At 37.1% G+C, this 20983-nt stretch overlaps 1 protein-coding gene across 1 annotated transcript in view; it reads right to left on the bottom strand.

Annotated features, from left to right (window-relative positions):
* LOC107084377 (inactive phospholipase C-like protein 2) overlaps window positions 1–19933 on the bottom strand; it is a 45113-nt gene extending 25180 nt beyond the window's left edge. The window contains exon 1 of the mRNA XM_015374184.1: window positions 19359–19933. Coding sequence (XP_015229670.1) covers window positions 19359–19538 — 180 coding nt within the window. The 5' untranslated portion in view covers window positions 19539–19933. The remainder of the gene's footprint in view (window positions 1–19358) is intronic.
* Between the last annotated feature and the right edge of the window lie 1050 nt (window positions 19934–20983).

The raw sequence follows: 20983 nt of genomic DNA, 5'->3' as shown, positions 1-20983 counted from the left end.
ATATACACACACACACACACACACACACACACACACACACACACACACACACACATATCAATTTAAACAGATGGTATCAGTATTAACCGATAATGCACAACCAGGTATCGGGGCCAAAAAATGGCATCAGGGCAACACTACTTACAACCTCAAGGTTCATAGACCCTAAACACTAGGCCGCCACTCCCCCAAGCCTGAGACCATATCTTTGTAAGAGAGTGAGCAAAGTTAAAATGCAAACTTCTATGAATTTAAAAGGATCAAATTACTTAAAAAAAAAAAAAAACTATGAATAACAATCCTCAAAACAGAACTTTCTTCTGCTGCTGAATTTGAAGCAGTGGAACCAAGTCATCCACTACATACTATACCTTGTGTCGCTAAACATCTAATTCAGACACCCTTTTTTCCTCTTACAAAATTCAAATGCACACCGCACCAAAAGAATGGCATCCTGGGTTTTAAACTATTTCACCGACACAAAAAAAACCACACACCTAAATTTATCAAAACAAATATTGAGCTCTTACAGGATCCAGTTCTTAAAAACAGCTGCAGCATAGAATTCAATACTTCATATCAAGGCACCACTGCTTTAAAAGTGGAGTTGGTAAACAGCGAGTAGCATGGCTGATCTGCAGGTTCTAACTGGGAAAATAACCCAATACAGGAGGGTTCCTAAGTGTAGCAGTGGTTGGGATCTTTATTCACACTCATTTTTTTTTTCTGTCCAACCTCAATGTTGGATTTTAATTTCTCCCCTGGGTTGAACTATCGGAGTGAACCAGTGAGTCGTATGTTGCCAAGATCCCCCTGCAGACGCCATAAAGCTGAGTTTTAAAAACCAGCCCTTTAGGAATTGCCTGGAAACTCCACTCCTGCCTTTAAAGGTTGTTCTATGTCAGCTGGTGCATGTGTTCACCTGCCTGCATGGACTCAGGGTGAGTCTGAGTTGATTAGGGTCTGATAAATGTGACATAAATGTGCTTGAAAATAATGTTTTCGTTGCTGTAAGCATCATCAAAGAAAGCCTGCATATTTGCCTAATTCACTGTAATTTAGTTTTTATCCATTATGGATTCTGTCCTTTATGGTGACCTCTGTTGGCCTGCAGCTCATGACAGAATGAGCGCTAGAAAGCTCAAACAGGTAATAAAAAACTACGATCGCAGCAGTCTGAATAATTACCATCGCTAGATAAGATCAGAGGTCACCATTTACCAGCAAGCGGACAAATGTTTAAACCATAATATAATAGTTGGTATTTTTTTAATACAAACATGACATAAGAAGCATGGTAGCCAGCTATAAAAAAGAAAAAATTCAAGCTCATCCCCCATTCACTGACAAAACCCAAGTTTCATTCACCCTTGCGTTTTTACACGAGGCGTCTGCATCACAGAGGCGCTACTTTCTTTTTCTCATACAAATTGCAAGACGAGCCTTCAAAACCACCAGTGTGCTTCAAAACAGGAAGCAGCCTGTCACAGAGAGTTTCCTGTAACTCTACTGGGAGCAGAGACGAGCGACAACAGAGGGGAGAGAAAGAGAATGAAAAAAAAAATGTCATGCGAAACCTACTTTACTCTCAAATCTAGATATGAGTTTGGTTATTTTTAGGTTTCACTCAGTGAAGGCATGTGATGAGCAAGTTGAGAGGGGTTTCATTAACGTCTTTAGTAAACTTGGAACATTTATAACAAAACACATTTACTCTAAACACTAGGCTAGATTTGTAACATCTTATATTTCTATTTTTTATTTATAAACTGTAAACACAATTATATTGCATATCATTCAGAATATTTTAGTTATTAAAATTATGCGAACAAGAGACTGTGTAATTTAAGTAGATTTGAAACAAATTAGTTCAACATTCATTTTCCAAATAGCTCTTTGTTCATCCAGTAAAAAAGTCGTTAATATATATATTCAGTTTGTCTTTAGTGATGCACATTTAAACACTGATAATAACATAAATAAATAATCTGTGCATTTACATTTTAACATTCATTTAGTAGCCCACCTGCAGGGGATCACAGCATTCAAATTTACAGCTATTTTTACTTCAAGTTGAATGCAAAATCTTGTTCTGTGCCACTAAATATTTTTCCACTTATATTCTAAACTCTTTGGGCCACATTATTTACTTAATTGTATAACCCGGCTCTAGCTAATAGCCTAGAAAAGTTACAAAGGTTGACACATGAATGGCAATTTTTTTCTTGAGTTGAGCATCTGATAAAAGCCAACACATTTTCAGTCCTGTAGAGACAGAATATAAAAATTAAGGGTTTCAGCTGAAAGTATTCAAATAAAATTTTGCTAAATCTACAGGAAGTTAGCTAGGAAAAGCTAAAAGTTCAAATAAATCACAGACATTTTATTTGTTTCATGCTAGTATTGACTTTAATCTTCCAAAATGTTAAAGTTTTTTTAAATTTCCTGCCAATTGATCATTTATACCCTTTTTTAAAACTGATTCTTCCTACAAAAAGTAACTTAGCCAATCAAAGCTTAATGCATTTGGGCAACTATAGATCATTAGAATCAAAAGTGATTTATGAAACTTGGAACATGCAATGGTTACTCATGCAAGGTGGATATTTTAGAAACTGCTAATCTACTTTGAGTGTCCTGTGAAACCATCTAAGCTATAGAGAAAATATCCAAATACAAAAAACCCTGAAAGACCCAATGAGCAGCAATTACAAGGCCAAAAAATTCTTTATGAACGTCAAAGGTCAACGGAGGTATGCATACAGGTTTGGATGAAGAGGGGGAAACAGTAAGCAGGTTAGTAGAATTATGAAGTTATACAGAAAACAATTTTTAAACACACATTTTTAATAATGTTTGGAAAATGAGGTCAAACCAGGTTATAGAAACATTAATAAAGTGTTGAGCAAATACAAAAAGTAGCAAATATACAAAACCTGATGTTTTCCATTGAGGTAGACTCTCATAGCTAACTTAACCACAGGTGGGCAGCACATATTTGACACACTAAAATAACAAATATAAGCTCTAAAACTGTTGTATAGATTATAAATTCTGATAAGCCTTTGGCTCTGGTTTCACAAGTAGTCAATGTTTCCAGATCTAATAGTACTAGTGGGTAGCACAGTTGCTCTGGAGCACTGGTCCTGGTCATGAATGCGGGCCTGGGGTCTTTCTACAGTGAGCTTGCATATTCTCCATGTGCATCTACGGATTCCTTCTGGGTACACCAGTCTCCTCCCATTGTTAGTCAGTTGGTCATTTTAAACTGTCCTTAGGTATGAGTGTGTGCGTGATTTTCTTGTGTCTCTATACTGCCTTGCAATGGACTAGCAACCTGTCCAAGGTGCACCTTGCCTATCACCCCATGACACCCGCGCCCCGTTTGTAGAGTTATAAAATATCTATTAATATTCATACTGTGGTGCACAACCAATCACACTTAAGATAATACTGTTATGAAATTTCATTTGGTAAGCTATGAGGGACACATTTGATAAGAAACTTAGTGCAGACTGGCTACCAGAGCAGGTAGGTTGACTAATAAACCAACTAATAACAGATTGATATAACAAAAAGGATGATGTGCTGTGAAAAAAAAAATTTAACAACACTAGAATAGGAGGTCTTGATTAGTCTTTGCTCTATTTACTGCAAAGACTAGTCTAATACAGACTTGATAAGTCTGTATTAGCATCAGAATGATAAATAACTTGCCATTTATAATATCGAGACTGTAATAATCATTATTCTGTATTTTTTTGCAGCAATTGGAAAAGTCTTTTCTATAAAAAAAAACAGCTGTTAGATCGTGTTTAATTAAGTTTTTTTGTAAATAAAATAAAACTATTGCATTTTAAACCATCATATCAGCCTATGCTCACTACAGAAAGATAATAGTGAGTGTTTGATTTTACGATTACTTTCGTTCTTGTTGCGGCATGGGATCAAAACAATCAACAGATAGACAGGTCTAAATGCTTGGAGTGTGAAAGAAATTTAAACAAACAAACAAAAATAACTAAGAGGAACAGCTTATGAGATTTCTACAAAGGAGTATACAAGATCAACACAGGAAGTAAGTGTAAACTTTAATGCTATAAGATAAAGACAAGACAAATCAAGCTCCAGTTTCAGATTTTACCTGCTGTGGAACAAAAAAAAAATGCATTGCCTTCATCAGGCAGCAAAACAGGCAAGCATGGGCTGATTCACGAGAGCCTCTTTGTTCAACAAGCTTGTATTACAACATGCAGCTTCTCAGTCAGCAGAAAGAGTCATTAGTGGGTGGCATCTTTGATCCACTAATTAAGACAAAAAGAGAGGGAAAGACAGTTGCTAGGTGAACATCGGTGGGGTGTGAAAACCGCTCCGCCTGTGGCCTTGTGCACACTGCTTGTGTGACAGAAGATGATGAATAACGACATCATTTATTCCAAGAGTCTTTCATCCAAGAGCACGGATCCACCAACATGAGTTAGTGCTATTTATTGTTAAATACTAAAAAACAAGTCTATGTGCAAGATCTTTTTTTAAGGTTAAGAGTGAACATCTACAGCAAGCAATGCAGTGTTTTAATCAGGATAAATGCAAACTACAATTTTTTTCCCACAGAAAATGATAGATTGCAAAATAAAAAATAAAACTTTCTTGGTCTTTACACCATGTAGCAAAAGGGTTTATTTCTCAGGGCATACATTTATATGTAGATTAATGGGCAAACATTTGTTGTTGCAAATACAGAAAGTTTAAGGCTCTTGTTTAAAATAAAAGGAAAAACAAAATCTATATACAGATAATGACCCATAACTTAGACAGTGAGAGTTGCCATATAAATTACTTTTGCCTTTTTACAATCCATAATTTAAGTTCAGGCACTCTAAAGCTATGATGCTGCTTTAAACATGCATCATTCACACCACATTATATACAAACATACATTAATATTTTGGGTTGTGTTTTCTGCTTTTCATTTTAGGAATGATATTTGATATAACAGCTTATGGATGGAGGCGTTCACTTTTCTTGTGCTTATAAAAGATTCCAAAACTACAGATTTAAAAGTCCGGAGCAGAGGGAGTTTGGCCTTCCCAGGAGATTTGCCGTAAAATGCTATTTTGGCATTAAGATTTTCTGCTGTTGAACAACTAAATCATCCTCAGAGCCATTTGATTAATACCTCCCAAGTGAAAACCTCTCAAAATAGCAAAAAATACCACTTTTACTACAGAAATGACCATTTAAAGTTTGTTGAATCTTATGAGGAGTGTCTGAGGAGATGGGATACTGAAGCGAGCTTTTCAGACGCTATGCGGCTAAACATGAGCAGTAGGAGAAATAAAACAGCAGGAACAAAATTTTCTTTTTGTATCCCTCTGTAATGGTAACAAAATGGCGTTATATTAATTCTTTCTTAGATTTTACATATGAAACCCTCAAAAGACAGAAATTCAAAACAATAAAGAATTCTGGCCAAAGCCTTTATAACAAGCTGACAAAGCTTGCTCTGTTGGAGAGAACAACAGACTCACCTCACAGAATACAAACAGCACATAAAATGAAAAGGAATCGATTCCCCCTTTTCAAATGTAGCTGCTCTGACCTGACATAAAAATTTTTATTTTGTTTGGGGTAATCTCTTACTGTATGTAATAGCTTTTAGTAGCCAGATGTTGTCTAAACTGCAAATATACATCATTTGGCAGCAGATGCTAATAATACACTCCAGATGACTGAAACAAACTTATTATACACAAACCATACCTTTAAATAACAGAAAAAAGGTTACAGGAACTGCAAACAAAATCAGGTAAATACAGGTGAAAGTTTAATAAAGGTCATAGCTACAACATGTTCATGATTTGATTAAAAACAATACAGCCACAGAATGTCTGGAGGTCAGAATAGAAGTATTAATTTTACTATTATAAATAAATTAATTAATATTTACTTGTAGTTGAAGTCAAGTCGAGGGATTTTAGGCTTTGCTCAGCGATAGAGCTGAGAAAAGACTTCTTCTCAAGGTTGGATGTCCAAGCTTCAAGTAAAAAAAGCAACAAGAAAGTGAGCATCAGTAAAGCTTTTGAGCTTTAATGAGCAAAGGGGCTCAGAAGCATCATGGAGATGGTTGCTTCTCTTTAGAATAGGTAAGTAAAATGCTTGCGTCAGCTGACTTGTAAAAACGTGATGTAGTGCTACTCGTACTTAAGTACCATTTTTGGTTACTCTTCCTACCTCTGCTCGGCTAGAGGAGTTATATTTGAAACCATCATATTTATTCAAAATGTTCTGTTAGCATCATTAGGTGGAAAAGTAATCCACTTTGCACAAATATAGTAACGCCACTTGCAAAGATACACAAGGTTTTAAAAAGTTACTGTTAATTGGTGAATCTTCGGCTAACTCTTTGGAGCCCCTCTCCTACCTGTTGCTGTACAATGCTGTTTAACTCAGCAGTTTGGATATTTATTCCCTGTAGTCACAGAGTTGAAACCATAGGTGATGACTTAATAACGTAAGGCAAGACAAGGCAAGTGTATTTGTATAGAACAATTAAGTACAAGGACGATTCAAAGTGGGGGTTTTTTTCGTAAAAATTGAATAAAATTGAAGAACAGTAAAAGCAGAATAAAAGCAAGTAAAGATAAAAACAGGTCGTAAAACCAATAAAACAGCTGGAAAACAAACTTAAACTAATAATATCTCAGTTAACAGTCTAATTTCAACAACACTCACAACAAATCTGTTAAGTATGGGGGTGCTGATCCATTCAATGATTTATAGGCTAAAAGAAGGATTTTATTCTCAGAGTTACAGGGATCCAGTGTAAGGACTTTAGAAGGCCTCAGGGAGGCTATTTTACAACTGCAGTATGTAAGTTATTAGCTAATGTCAGCTAAGCAGCTGACTGTAAGCTAACAGACTGTGACAAATGAATAAATAAATGTAATAAATAACAGTATAACAGGTTTTTATTCTAAACAGAATAAGTCATATTATGTTGTGGTATCTACACTGTATAAGGTTACTATACCAGGAAAAGATATCATGTCAGGGAATTGCTTAACTACAGCTTGTCACCCTCCATCACCGTTAAGCATCAGGTCCAGGAGATTTTAATGATACATTTCAAAAAGTCCTGAAAGTATCACCACAGAAGGCAGCACCAACCAATCATCCTAATTATACGCCTTGGATGATACATGAGCATCATCTCTGTAAAAATAGCATACAAAAACAGCATTAGTAATGAAATAAAGCTGTATTTACTGCAAAAGCAAAATAGTAGAGGTGGGTTTTTCAAAGCACCTTGAAAAGCTTGAGGTTGTAAACACTCCTTATAGATCTGTTGATTAAATGACAGTTTGGGTTTGCAATAAAGAAGGACTGATTGCCTCTACTTATCTAATTTGACCTGAGAATATCCAAGAACATATAGTCCTTTGACTGTAGACGTCTTGCAAATGTGATATTTTAGAAGATCTTTAAACATGACTGGGCAAGATCACTAAAAACCCTTAAAACTAACATCAAGATTACTTAATCAGTCTTGTAAAGAAAATGTGGCAAGAATAAGATTTATGTGATCCTGTCTCTAGCCTTTTTAAAAGGTGTAAGCCAAGAATGGATAAATATTTCGAAATTCCTGAGAAGTAAATAAGGTTTTAGCTTAGAATGAAGACATAGCTGGAAAAAAAAGAAACTTGTCTTGACAATGGAACCAATTTACAATGCAAACTTAGAGGAGCTGTCTGCAAACTATTACTGGATTCCTAGGAAAAAAGTAGTTTATGGCTATAAGAGTTTAAGAGTGACATTTGAAAGACCTGATATCTTAAATATTATAATCACTGTATCAATATGCCAGAAGAAAGTTGGAGTTCATCTTGGGGTTTGTGTCTTCATACAGTCCAAAAATAGCTTTAAAGACTTGTTTTTGTTTTTCGTCTTTATCATGAACCAACAGTTTAATTTAAATATCATCAGCAAAGCAGTTAAAGAGTCACTTATTTCCTTAAAACAGACCTGAGGTCCAACATATATAAAATAAGACTGAGCCTAGGATATGTCCCTGAGGAACCCAAAGGAGAAACTTCTTTTTTTGCCATTCAGACAAACTACTGTATAGCAGCTCCTCTAAAGTCTACAAAATGTTGAACAACTAACTTGGATTTAAAAGCATCAGGTCAGCAGCTGTTCCAACATCAACAGTTATGCCATTAATATGCACTAAAAGAGCAGTTTTAATGTCTTTTTTTGCAAACGCAGTGATATTTTTTAGAAACCAGCAGCTGGACAAAAACATATTTTTATGAATATTGAAAAAATAAAAAAGGGTTGGAAATACCACAAGTCCCAAGCTTGCGAGGTCTTGTACTATAGTTGTAGAAACTTGCAGGAGAATTTTAACTATCTTTTTTCCACATTTTGCAGTAAAACCCCTGACAGTCAAACAAGAACCACTAAAACTCAGTCATAGGGTGATTAAAATTGGACCTTGCTGAGCCCAGACTCCTCAAAAGTTGTCCCTCTATAATCTTAGTGCTCAAGGCCAACTGTGCCCTTATGTAGCGTTTTAAGAGGCTGGTTTTATAACATGTCAAAAATGGCCAACAAGTGTACCTCACTATGTCCTCACTACTGAACCACCCTGGACTGCAAAGAAGCTCTGTTAGAGTTCTCTTCACAGATTACAGCTCATCACCATAAGAGGAACATGACAAACAGATCTATGACAAGCCCAAAATGACAAACTGGAGCCAAAAAGTTAGATCTACCTCAGCCTTTATTAAAGTACACACAGTACTGCCTGTTGTACAGCTGTGGGCTGGTTCAACCGCTTTATGCAAACTTCTGACCAGAAAAACACTGTCATATGTGCTAATGATGATGCATATTGGCCTCATCATCAAATATGAAGAATCGGCTCGTAGAGATGAAGGTTACTGATAAGAGGTTAGAAGTCTGGTTCCAGGAAAACTCTTTGCAGCTAAACAGTGAGAAAGGAAATCCTCATGAACTTCAGGTAATGCAACAGAGATTACACCCCATTTGTTTATTTAATGGACTGTCAGAGAAATTCTCCCAAGGCTCACATATCAGAAAACCTCTAGTGATCCATAAATACAAAGTGCTAATGATAAACAAAAGCTCAGCCCTGACTATACTTAATTTTAAAACCTCCTAGAGTGGCTTTTATCATTTCGAAAAAGAGTCTGATCTGACATATTGCATTACGCCGCAGTATTGTGGGTTTTTAGTTTAGAAAAAGATTAATCTTCAGATTGTAACAGGTGATTAAAAATCTCAACTCATGTCTTTCCTGGAAGGCCTCTAAAGCATGTCATGAATTTGAAGGTAACAAAGAATTCAAAGATTTATCTCACATCTTCCTCACAGCACATTTCCCTAACAATACGCAGGTCATTATACTGTATGTCAGACAAAGAAATAGTTTGGATTCTTTTCAGGTAGGGTTCAGTGGACTTGTTATCAACAGGCAGTGTCTAGCCTGCAGTAGTCATCAACCTGAATGACCTCAGAGAAGAAAAGCAGAGATAAGTCCTTTTTGAAGAGTCGAGCCAACATCAGGTCAGGCTGGAGTCATTTCCAAAGAGGATTAGAGCCATCATTACTCAGCTAAAAACTCTGTTTTTCTGGTTTATGTGAATTCTTCTCCAATAAATTTGATGGTTTGTGCAAAAAAAATCCTTGATGATTTGCAGTAAGTCATCTATGATAAACAAATATTATAAATCATCTCTAGCAGATTTAGACAATCTTAACTCAACTGGCCAGTGGAGCTGGATGAAAAAAAATGGAAATTCATGTTTTCCTGTCTATTCTATACTGTCTGCTCGACTGTTAAACCTAAGTGACCAACTTTTAACATCCAAACCTACCAGCCAGGGTGGCGAGTACTTTCTGCAGAATTTTATGTACATCCTAGAGTTTAGTGATATGTTAAAGGCACCAAATAAGTATTTTAGACTAGGGCTGAAACAAATAATCGTGTTTATCATGATAAATTGATTAATCAAATAATCATCAACTAACTTAATAATCGATTAATCATTAAATGTAGCATAGAGATTGCACAATATGCCCTTAGCTCACAGATCAACCCACTTAGAACAGTAATTATATCAAAATAAACCTAAACCTTCTTTAAAGAACCTTTTGCTAACCGATAATAAATCAATTAGTCGAAAAAAATTAATTGACAGATTAATCTATTTGCAAAATAATCGTTAGTTGGAGCGCCAGTTGAGACCAAACACACAGCAGTTAAATATGAGTCAAATCACAAGAAGAAAGAGAAAAATATCAATGTGTAATAATTTTTTTTCCAAACATTCAGGTACCATATTTTACCCAATTCTCTTTCATTTTCGTTTTCTTTATTTTAGAAAGTTTACAAACCAGATCATTATTTTCTACACTGAGACTGAAGTTAGACACTTTCTTTATGGATGAAATGAGCTTAAAAACGGTACAAACATAAGCATGTGGTAGTCAGCAAAGCCCAAACAACACATTTGTAGAAGGGAAAGTATGAGGAGACATCAATCTGGCATGGGTAAGAAAATAACTGCAGACGTCTACTGCATCTACCCAGTTGAAACAGTTCAAAGCAGCTTTTTCAGTTTAAGACCATGTCAGGAAGATAACCATAACCCCCCCCCCCACACACACACACACACAAACACAAAAAATTGTTTAAATTCATTAAAAAAGGAAAAAAAACAACAAGAAAAACCTTACATTAAAGCTACCTGATCCCAATATTTCTCATCATTGCTAAGGATCTCCTGCCCTTTTTCATATATTTCCAGGCCACTACATATTACAGGGTATTGAAGTGAGATTTTATGCAACAAACACAAAGTCGGACATAATTCTGAATCGGAAAATTGATCGATCATTCTGCAATTTCTTTAACAAAATATAAATCAGGTCTTTTAGCTTTGGACATCTATTCTGCTATTTCTACCAATTCTTCTTTACAAAAATATCTCTTGCTCATTTAGACTGAAAGTAGAGGAACGGTGAAGATTACATGTCTGCGTTAAATAGACTGAACTGTATGAGAAAATATGTGATTGCAACACTGCAAGTGAAGACATTGGAAACCCACAATTTTCAGACTTCTTCCCTTCTATCTTTCTCACCTTCGTTCCTTCATTAATAAATATCTACACATCTTGCTTTAAACTTAAGTAAAAATAAAAAAAACATTAATGTAAGTCAAACAATTTGGTCAAATGTAATGCTCTCATTTAAAACATGAATGCACCCCGGCAGGGTATTGCGAGTCCGATATTAATGTTAAAACATTCAATTAAAGTTCTAATAGTATTTTTTAGAATGTTGTTCTACCGGAATATGAAACTTCATCCTGATATCAAGTCATATCACGTCACAGGAATGAACCCACAGCATGAAGCTGCCACAATCATGTTTCTTGTTATTTTTCCGCCACATATACTGAAGCATTTTGAACATAGTCCAGCATTTTTTTTTATGCTCACATATGTTTATGTTTATATGTCCCCCTCATTTCTTGTGGCCATTTACAGGACTTTGTATGGCTGTTGTAATTATATTTTTATTTTATTTTCTTGTAAAACACTTTGCATATCTTTTGCATGTGTGGTGCTATATGAAAAAAATGGCTTTGCATGTCTTTCAATAACAGTTTACTGTGTATTTTTCAAAAAAGGACAGGTTTGAGGGGATATTAAAGACTCTCCCCTGAACCGTGTTAAATATGGTTCATAAATAAACCATTAAAGTCTTCAAAAAAACAATATTGTTACACCGATATTAAAAAGAAACAGATTCCATTCAATAAATAGCCACATAAAAAAATGCATCTTTTCTGCTTTAAGTTTCTATATTTCAGATCATTTGTGGTTGCAAAACAAAAAATTAAAAAAACTAAATTAAAATGTGCAAATCTGCAAACAGTGTTACTCATTGATGGTTATTTGGAGGATTTTATCTTTTGAATCATACATTTTAAGAAAATGTTGAGAGTGAAAATGGATGTACAGTAGACAGCATTTACTTTTGATTTGGGCTTACCTTAGCGTGTGCATTTCATTTGCAGACAAATGACGTTCAGGAAGCACAGTGTGGTCAGGTCACTCAGACTATAGGAATTATGAGCGACAGAAACTGCGGTGAGCATGCTGCATCATTGCTGCCTCTGACTATAAACCTCTTGGCCTCGTGGCGATCAGAGCAGCAGATGCTCTTTTAACGCCTCTCAAACCTTTGATGCCCCATGTCTACACGTACGCCACATCACTCACACATGGAACAATAAAATGGGCTGATTTCAAAAGGTCATCTTGTCAGAGAGAAAAACCACAGTTTAAGCTTACAATCGTCAATGGTGTAACTGCAAAGCATCAAGAGTAAGCAGGCTGATACCAACCGTGAGCATCAAAGTGGTGTTTCTTGGATTTTAAATAACTACAAACAGGATCCATTTACCATGGTTATGTAATAAAACCAAAGAGGATGTTATAAATATAAAAAGTAATTAAGGGAATAAATATAAATCACTTTTCTTTAGCATTTCAATGTTCTTCTTGAAAGGACCTCTTAGGTTGAAAGGGACATTATAAGTCATTTAGATTTTTGTCAATGAACAGAGCATAACTTTAAATGATGGAAGATACAAAACGCCCATCAAATTTTAATTTTGGAATTCGATTCACGTCAATTCTAAAGATTATAAGGTAGGATGCTTTATTTAGAAATGTTCCTTAGAAGATTAGATGATGGAACATTTATAGAAACATATAGGATGTTCGGTTGGAGAGAAAAAAAAAGCAACAAAAGCAAAAATATAAACAGTTTTTTGACAGGTATGTAAATTAATGAGTAAAAAAATTGTGCTTCCTATGTAAAACGACTAATATGCTATGGGAAAATTAAGAGTTAAACCTTTAGAAGAGACATATCAACTTTCCAGAACTATATCTATCTGTAATTGTACCATTTTCCTTATAGCTATTAAAGCTTAGAATCGCTGGAGATCTACAGCTTTTTTTAACCCTAATGGGGACAATTACAAGTAGGTCTCAAATAGAATTCTAACGTATTTGAAATAGTTGAATACCAGGGAAATTATCTAACGTACAGATAAATCTGAACCCGCTCAAAACTATTTCTTCCCTGCGAAACATGTTTAAAAAAAGCCCAGTTGGTCAGAAATACACTCAATTGGTAATAAAACTGGAGCAGGTACCCTGTGATATTCACACAGGAGGGACATAAAAATCAGGATGTCAACCAGATTTATATGTGAAAAGATGTAATTCTTATTAAGAATAGAACTCTGTAAAAGTAAATGAGGTTAAAAAAAAAGAGGCCCTACAACCGATCCCTGAGGAACCCCATAAAGAATACCAACAAAGGATCACACATTCATATAGACTGACACAGGTTTGATTTGTTAGGAAGCCTTCAGAACTGCACAGCGACTCAAAGCAACAGCTAAAGGGCTATTGACATTCTTGAAAGGTGTAGACTGTGCTGTGATTTAAAACCAAAGTAAAGACATTTGAAGTATATTGTCCTCTAGGTAAAGCCATAAACTCGATGCACACAATATTTGTCAGGTTTGATAAAAAAGGCCTTTTGAAATAGTGTCTAACATACTAACAAAGTCTTAAGTAGAGGCTGAACAACTGCATCTTTAAAAACTGCTCGGAGACTCTTGAAGAACGATGAACCCGCACAGACTGTGTCACCAGGGTGTTTTGCTCTCCGTTGCCTAATGAATGCTGTAATAGCAGCCTTTTCTGACAGATGCTCAAACAGCACATACATTTCTAAAGGCCAGCTGAGCCCTACAGGAAGTGAGAAAGATGAAGAATAAAATAGATGCATTAGATTATCGAATAAGAAAGAGTTTAGGTGCATAAATGGATCCTAATGCATCTAGGGTGTTGTGCTGTACGGCACGCTTTGTGACAGAGGAGGGAGTGGATGTGGAACATAGTCAGCAGGAACTGGGGGGTAACTTAAATCGCTCTCAGAACAGAGGAACCCACAGTTTGCAACAATGCCTTTAAGAGTCTGAAGAACCAAAAGGTTTCTTACAACCAACAGTTTCTAATAAGAAGAATGAAGGAAAAGTATCTGTTTCATGTTCTGCTTATTTTGACATCTTTGAGCCCAAGTGATCAAAACGGTGGAATAAAAAGGTCCAATAGCTACATTCTCCAATAAGAAAAGCAAAACATGTTTCTTAAACAGAAGATGAGGTTTCAACGCTTGAGCTTTGCTAAAGATTTAACACTAAATGAATGTATGAAAACTTCATAGAATAATGTCCAAAATATGTTTTTTTGAATGGTTCTTTTATCTTCATAGTATACAGAAAGTTTCTTGGACTCTGTCCAAGTGGGCTCTGGGACAGTGACTCAGCATGTTGAAGGCTTATATTTGAGCTTTATGTTCATTAAATCTTGTCTTTAATAGAGCTCAGAGCCATAGCATTACAAACCATTAGCCACAGAAGAGGTCTAAAAATAATCTGTGGAGAAATTAGCAGCACAAAAAACAGTGGAGCTCCCACAGATGATGATTTTTTTCCTTCTTTTTTTGTTAAATATAATTTGGGTGCCACATGGAGCCATTACAAACCATACCAAAAGCAAAAGCAATGACTGACTGACTCAGAAAAAAAGCTGCCGTCATTTACTATTACTATAGATATTATTTAAAAATACACAACCCATCAGATTGGTAATCTGTTGTGTTTTAGCTTGCCACCATCAGTGTGTGAGTGTGTGCGTGAATGGGTGAATGAATGTAGTGTAAAGCACTTTGGTCAAGTCTCCTGACTTGAATAAAGGCGCTATATAAGTACATGCCATTTACCATTTTACAAAAATATACTTCAGACCAGAAAAGCTAAATGCATCGACATCATCTCACACTATTTGGTTTTGCATTGTTATAAAAGGCAGAGTATATAAAAGGAACCAGATAATCTGCATCACATTTACATTCAAAGTACTGAAATTAAATAATGGTTCCTGAACATCAAGTAATGCTTTAAGGAGCCTAAACTATGTAGAGTAATTTATTGCTGACTTAACAAGTTTAAATTGACACAAAAAAAAAACTACACACTAATATACAAATACACTTGCCTTGCCTTACCTTAAGTCATCACCTATGAATTCAACTCAGTGACTACAGGGAATATATATCCAAACTGCAGACTTGAACAGCACTGTACAGCAACAGGTAGGGGAGGGGCTCCAAAGAGTTAGCTGCAGATTCTCCAGGAATTAACAACAACTTTTTAAAGCCTTGCGTATCTTTGTAATTTGTGTTGTTGAGTGGATTAGTCTTCCACCCATGGATGCTAACAGAACATTTTGAATAAATATGATGATCTCAAAAATAAAATTTTTCTAGCCTGTAAGTGTTGCTCTTTCTATACTGCTTGTCAGCTGGGTTAGCATAAGCAGACCTTAGCAAAAAAAAAAAACTTGCATATTATTCTTAATAAAGATTAATAAAGAAAACAAAAGTAAAAATTTTTATTTTTATTTGTCCAATAAAAATAATGCAGAAATCGGGAGTTTTCTAATTATACCCCCACCTCTGGCCAAAATACAGAACTGCAGCTTGTTCTTGTAACTCACGCTCGTACTTTAACAGGATTTTTTTCCTTTTTCACCTTATCTAGAGTTGTCATTGGTGTCTGAGTTAAGCTGAATTCTGGTTGCTTCTTAGTATCTATAATATCAATCTTGAATTTAACATCTATGATGCCTTCAGCTAATGTTGCTTCCTTTTATGAGAACAAGAACAAGTTAAAAATATGTTTACACTATCAGATATGGATGGACACGGCCAAAAACATAATGAAACTAAAGCCTAAAAGTATTTATCTTCTATTATAGAATCAGAATTCCAGATTCAATTAATTATCAGCAGCCCTGGAGTTACTAACTTCTATGATGATGAAGGACTTAGGCCTATATCTTGCAATAGCCATTGTAAAAAGGTTGATTTTGTGTAAATTCTCAGGTCATGCAGGTCACTGCAACCACAGAACGGGCTCAAATCAGAGATAACCGGACTTTTGGTCAGTTTTTCTGAAGACGTTTAGACACCTACCCAGGAATATTTTTCAAGCAATCTGAATTTGCCGCCCTGATGAAAACGACGCAGCTCAGGCAGACAACAGGTTGATCATTAACTTACATCTGACTTGGAATGTGCTTAAGAAGATTGACCTCCCTGCTGCATTAACATATCAGTGCTCCACCTGCAGATTGCTCTGGTGCGAGCTGACAGAAATGACAAAGATTAGTGGATAGGTATCACAACATTTTTTTTGTGATATCTGTGTTGATTTGAAAAAATGGGTTTCCTCATTCCTCTGCTAAATCATCCAAAGTTTACTACCGGTAGTTTTAATTCACTGGCAAATTCCTGCAAATTTTAATTTAAATTTCATACCTCAAAAATGCAAACTTAACCTTTTGGATGTTTGTGATGGTCATACAGAAAAGGCCTTCTGTCCTTTCATGCTAGGAAAATTAAAACCTTCACACTTAAGACAGGCAGACCTCTGGAATGTTAATTTACTATCCTTAGTGGAATGAAGAGACACCCAGAAACATGAAACAGAAAGCCATTCGGTGTCTTTTAGAAGGACAAATGAGGGGAGGGGGGATTCTACTGGTAATTTATTGCAATATGAATGAACTTGAAGCAGACTCTAACTATGTGGCTGCCTGCTGCTGGGTCTCCTTCATGTGCATGAAGGAGACAGGAAGAAGAGTGAGAGATAGAGGACAGCATGAGGTACATACTAATGAATACCCTCATTAACTTTGCTAAAGGGACCAGGAAGACACACGCCTGCTGAAAAAAAAAACAGACTCCTGTGAAAAATCGCTTCTGGAATGTCGCATTTCCTGTTTGTCAACCGACATACCACCCTCCACTACTGCCTTGAGGAATCTTGACAGGAACATTAAGAGTATTCAAGCAAAACAGAGACTTGCGCTATTGTGTTGACAGGCTGGAATAATAACTCCTAAAGTGATACGGAGGAGCTACTATCATATCAATCTACTTGTACAGACAGGTTTTTGGTGATAGTGCCAATGGTGACAGCTTGCTGGATAAGCCCTGGGTTGTGGCTGTGAACAGAAACGTTTCAGTCCTGCCACAGAAGCTGGGTTAGATTTAGCTCTCTATGTTGACTATGCCATTACAACGCATGATACATATGATATACATCTTTCCTCTAAGGTTCTGGCTGTATGATCAATGACCATCTTTCTACTGGAAAGTGAACCCCTGCTATACTCACAATTCTGTTGTTTTTCTTCACAGTTTTTCCTGTATTTTGATCTATCCATACCTTATTTAACCTTGACAAGCTCCTCGTCCTGCTTAGAAGAAGCATCCCCACTACATGCTGCTTCCACCAATGAAGGAATCACCACATAGGTACCCCAAAACTTTTTAAGCACCAAAAATTGACACTGAATATCAAAAGCACGCTTCACACCAGGAGTCATTTAACATTTTACACTCAGTGAAAGGGTTCCACAATCGTCAGTTACTTTCAGACTGTTCGTGTTATGAGCTGGCTGCAGCAGAGGGAGCATCTACAAGAGCAGGCCTGTGTGTGGGCAAAGAGCTGAGAAACATTTGTCTGGTTCTGTGTGCATGTGTGTTCCAGCGAAAGTCATTTGTCACCACCAACTGCGCGTGGATTAAGAGCAATATTGCAACACAAACTGTACACGGAAATTAGCCAACAGGACCCACTTCCTGTCCTGCTGAGTCAGGGCCAATCACTCAGACACACACACATATACAGAGTGAGTGAGAGAGAGGGCTAGAGGTGGTGGCATGTTCAAATAATCAAGTCTTTGCAGGCAGCAGCTCTGCAGACAAGCTACAGCTGGAGATCCACGTGAAACCTTCCACATGCCCCTGAGGGGGGGGCAGAACCATAAAAAAGGCAAAGCTAAAGAATGAGGTGTACAGAGGGTATCGATATGGCTGTGCATTAAAGGTTAATTTCCTTCAAAGTCAAAGGTTTGCTGTGAAGAATTTAGATGTTTATGTTTAAATAAACCTAACATCTTCTCCCACTGAAGATGATTAAATGAGAGGGTACTGAACTGTGAGCCAAAGAGGTCAGAAGGAATCTAATCTATCAATCAAAACTGAAGACTAATGGGTTTATTTTTTAGTTTCTTTACTTCTTCTGTTAGCTGAAAGAGTGCCTATGAGAATCAATCCATGCTGTGGAACAGCTATAATGCAAAGCCTTAAAAAAATAATCAAGCCCCTTAATAAACTAGATTAACTTCCTTGTATTTTATTTAATTTATTTTTTTTTATCAGATAGAGCAACAGAATGTGGTTTATAAGGTAAAAAAATAAAAGTGTGGTGAATTTCTACTTTGCACCCCCCGTGCATTCTTAATTAACCACTTTTTCAGCAATTTACAGCCGCAGAGAGTGAACATTTTGATTATTCTTCTTTGCAAGACCTGAGTCAGACAGTAGATGTGGCAACTCTGAATGGCAATTTCCAAATCTTGAAACAGAAAAGAAAAGGCGAGCATCCCCACATCATGATGCAGCCACTGTTATGTTTTGCAGCTGGGTTGATGCATTTTATTTTAAAAAGATTATAAATGTTTTCACAGATTTTAATTAAAGACAGGGTGGACTCCATTTACCAATAAGGCAATCTGTAAATAATTGCAGTAGGTTTGATGTAGAAGTCCCAATAAAATACATTAAGGCTGGTGGCTGTTGTAAGACTAAATATGAATAAAAAAAACTTTAAGATTATGAATTACCTTGCAAGGTATTAACCCTTTACTTTGGGATCTTTTAAAGTCAGATATCTAGCTTTATGAAGAGGACATGGGGGACCTGTTGAGCATGACTTAATAAAGCATTTCTTCAAAAGCAGCTGGAACATGTGCAGGGAGGATGTGACTGATTATTCTGCTATTTGACATGCTATGAGACAGCTGACACTGGGTATAAACAGCAGTGGTTATTTCTCAGGATGGATGAAAGGTTGGTGTGTGTGTGTGATGATTAAACACATCTGTCTTGCATTATTCAAGGGTCGCTCTAGACTAACTTTAGTTTTCACATGAGCAAAACCTTCCTGTATGGTTTCTGTTGAAGGGTTTAAGTCTTGATCTGCAGCCAATCATATGTTAGATGGTTTACCTGCAGGTTATTAGAATCTATGCTGGACTTGTCTGTATTTTTCCATAACCATCTGTGCTTAAAAGAGCCGTTTCCTCTTGACTGAATTAATGGCATACCTTGATCAGGCTGCTGCGTCGTGGGATCGTCGCTTTTGAAACAGACTCCGTGGTCTCCCACGTCGGGGATTCGCAGCTGGATTGGTGTTGGACCTTCCTGGCGGCGTCCGACGCGCTGCAGCTTCCATTTGACACAGGCTCTCCTCCTCCTCCTCCTCCTCTGTGCGCCTCCGCGCTCATCCCCGCGCTGGCCCCGCCGCACGCTGCCCTCCAGCCTCCAGCAACCGGTGAGCAGACGTCGGTCTTCTTCTGCGTCCCGAATTCAGACTTGGAGGCACTACTTTTTTTTTTTTCCTTGTTGGTTTTTGTTACTTCTTATGAGAAGCAACGGGGCTCCCTACGCAGCTGCTTCGCACACGGACGCAGGCGTGCCATCGCGTGAAGTGAGCGATCAGTGAAGCACCAAGAGGGCAGGAAACGTATTTTTCTCTCTCTCTCTCCCTCCCTCACCCCTTCTCTCTGACTAAATGAGGGACGGCGACCAAACGCTGAGAGCGACAGCAACACCAAAGAGCGACACACCTTCCTATCCGTCACATTCCTCACATCTCCGTCACAGCTGGATGTGCGCCTGCGTAAAAACATTTCAGCAGCTCGGAGCTGATCTGCTTCTCTATCCAGCTGCGCGTAAAAAAAAACAACCAAAACCTCAGCTCAGTCTGAAGCCTGCTGATGATGACTTTTGCACTTCCACTGTTTTTTCTGCTTGAACTCAAATATTATCTTTATAGAAAGACTGTTTTAGTGTGGGAGAAATCAGCATAGTTTCCATTTACTTCTTGTTGATATCAAGGAATCATTTTCTTAATCTCTAAATTCAATTCAGTTTACAGACCTCATCTCAAGACACTTTACAGTTCACTAGATCATACAGTCAAATTGATTCATGGTTTTCTATCTAAGGAAAACGAGTTGAATGCATCGACTCATTGACTGGAATGCAATCCCTCACACTAAGCATGCTTGTAGCGACAGTGGAGAGGAAAAACTCCCTTTTAACAGGAAGAAACCTCCAGCAGAACCAGGCTCAGTGTGAGCAGCCATCTGCCAAGGCCGACTGGGGTTCAAGGAGACAGAAGCAGAGATACAAAAAGCAGCTGTAAAAGGCGGCCCCGTCCAGGAAACACACAGCCATGCAGACGAGCTCCGAGCCAGCTCCCATGCCAGAGGTTGTTGAGAGTACATCCAGCCAGTCACAGCCAGAGAAACAGGACTACACTGGAAAAACAGGCCGATCTCCAACATCTATAAACTAGGGTGTTGATGGCAGCAGCACAGCAGATATTTCCCAGGATGGTGTCACAGTCAGATAAACTAAATAAGAAAGATGTACATGTTTTACAGTATGTCTTGCACAAAAGGTATCCTTCATCTCTACCATTTTCAGCACCATTTTCAGTCAAGTTGCATGAAGGTCCTGGGTTCGAATCCTGATCTGAGTACTGTCTGAGGTATTAAGAAGAAAAGAATTGAGGAATGGCATTGTCTAAATAATTTTGCTGGCCATATACTTCTTCCCATTAGCAGCAGAATTATTCATATTTTTTGGAGGGAGGGAGACATCATGATAAAAACTACTCAATCCTACTACAAATCCTTTTACTTTAGAATTACACTCACCTGTG

This window comes from Cyprinodon variegatus, unplaced genomic scaffold, assembly GCF_000732505.1.
Source record: "Cyprinodon variegatus isolate N-32 unplaced genomic scaffold, C_variegatus-1.0 Scaffold98, whole genome shotgun sequence".
Taxonomy (NCBI): domain Eukaryota; kingdom Metazoa; phylum Chordata; class Actinopteri; order Cyprinodontiformes; family Cyprinodontidae; genus Cyprinodon; species Cyprinodon variegatus.
Note: the sequence above shows the minus strand (reverse complement) of the source record. Positions and strands in the feature narration are given on the sequence as shown.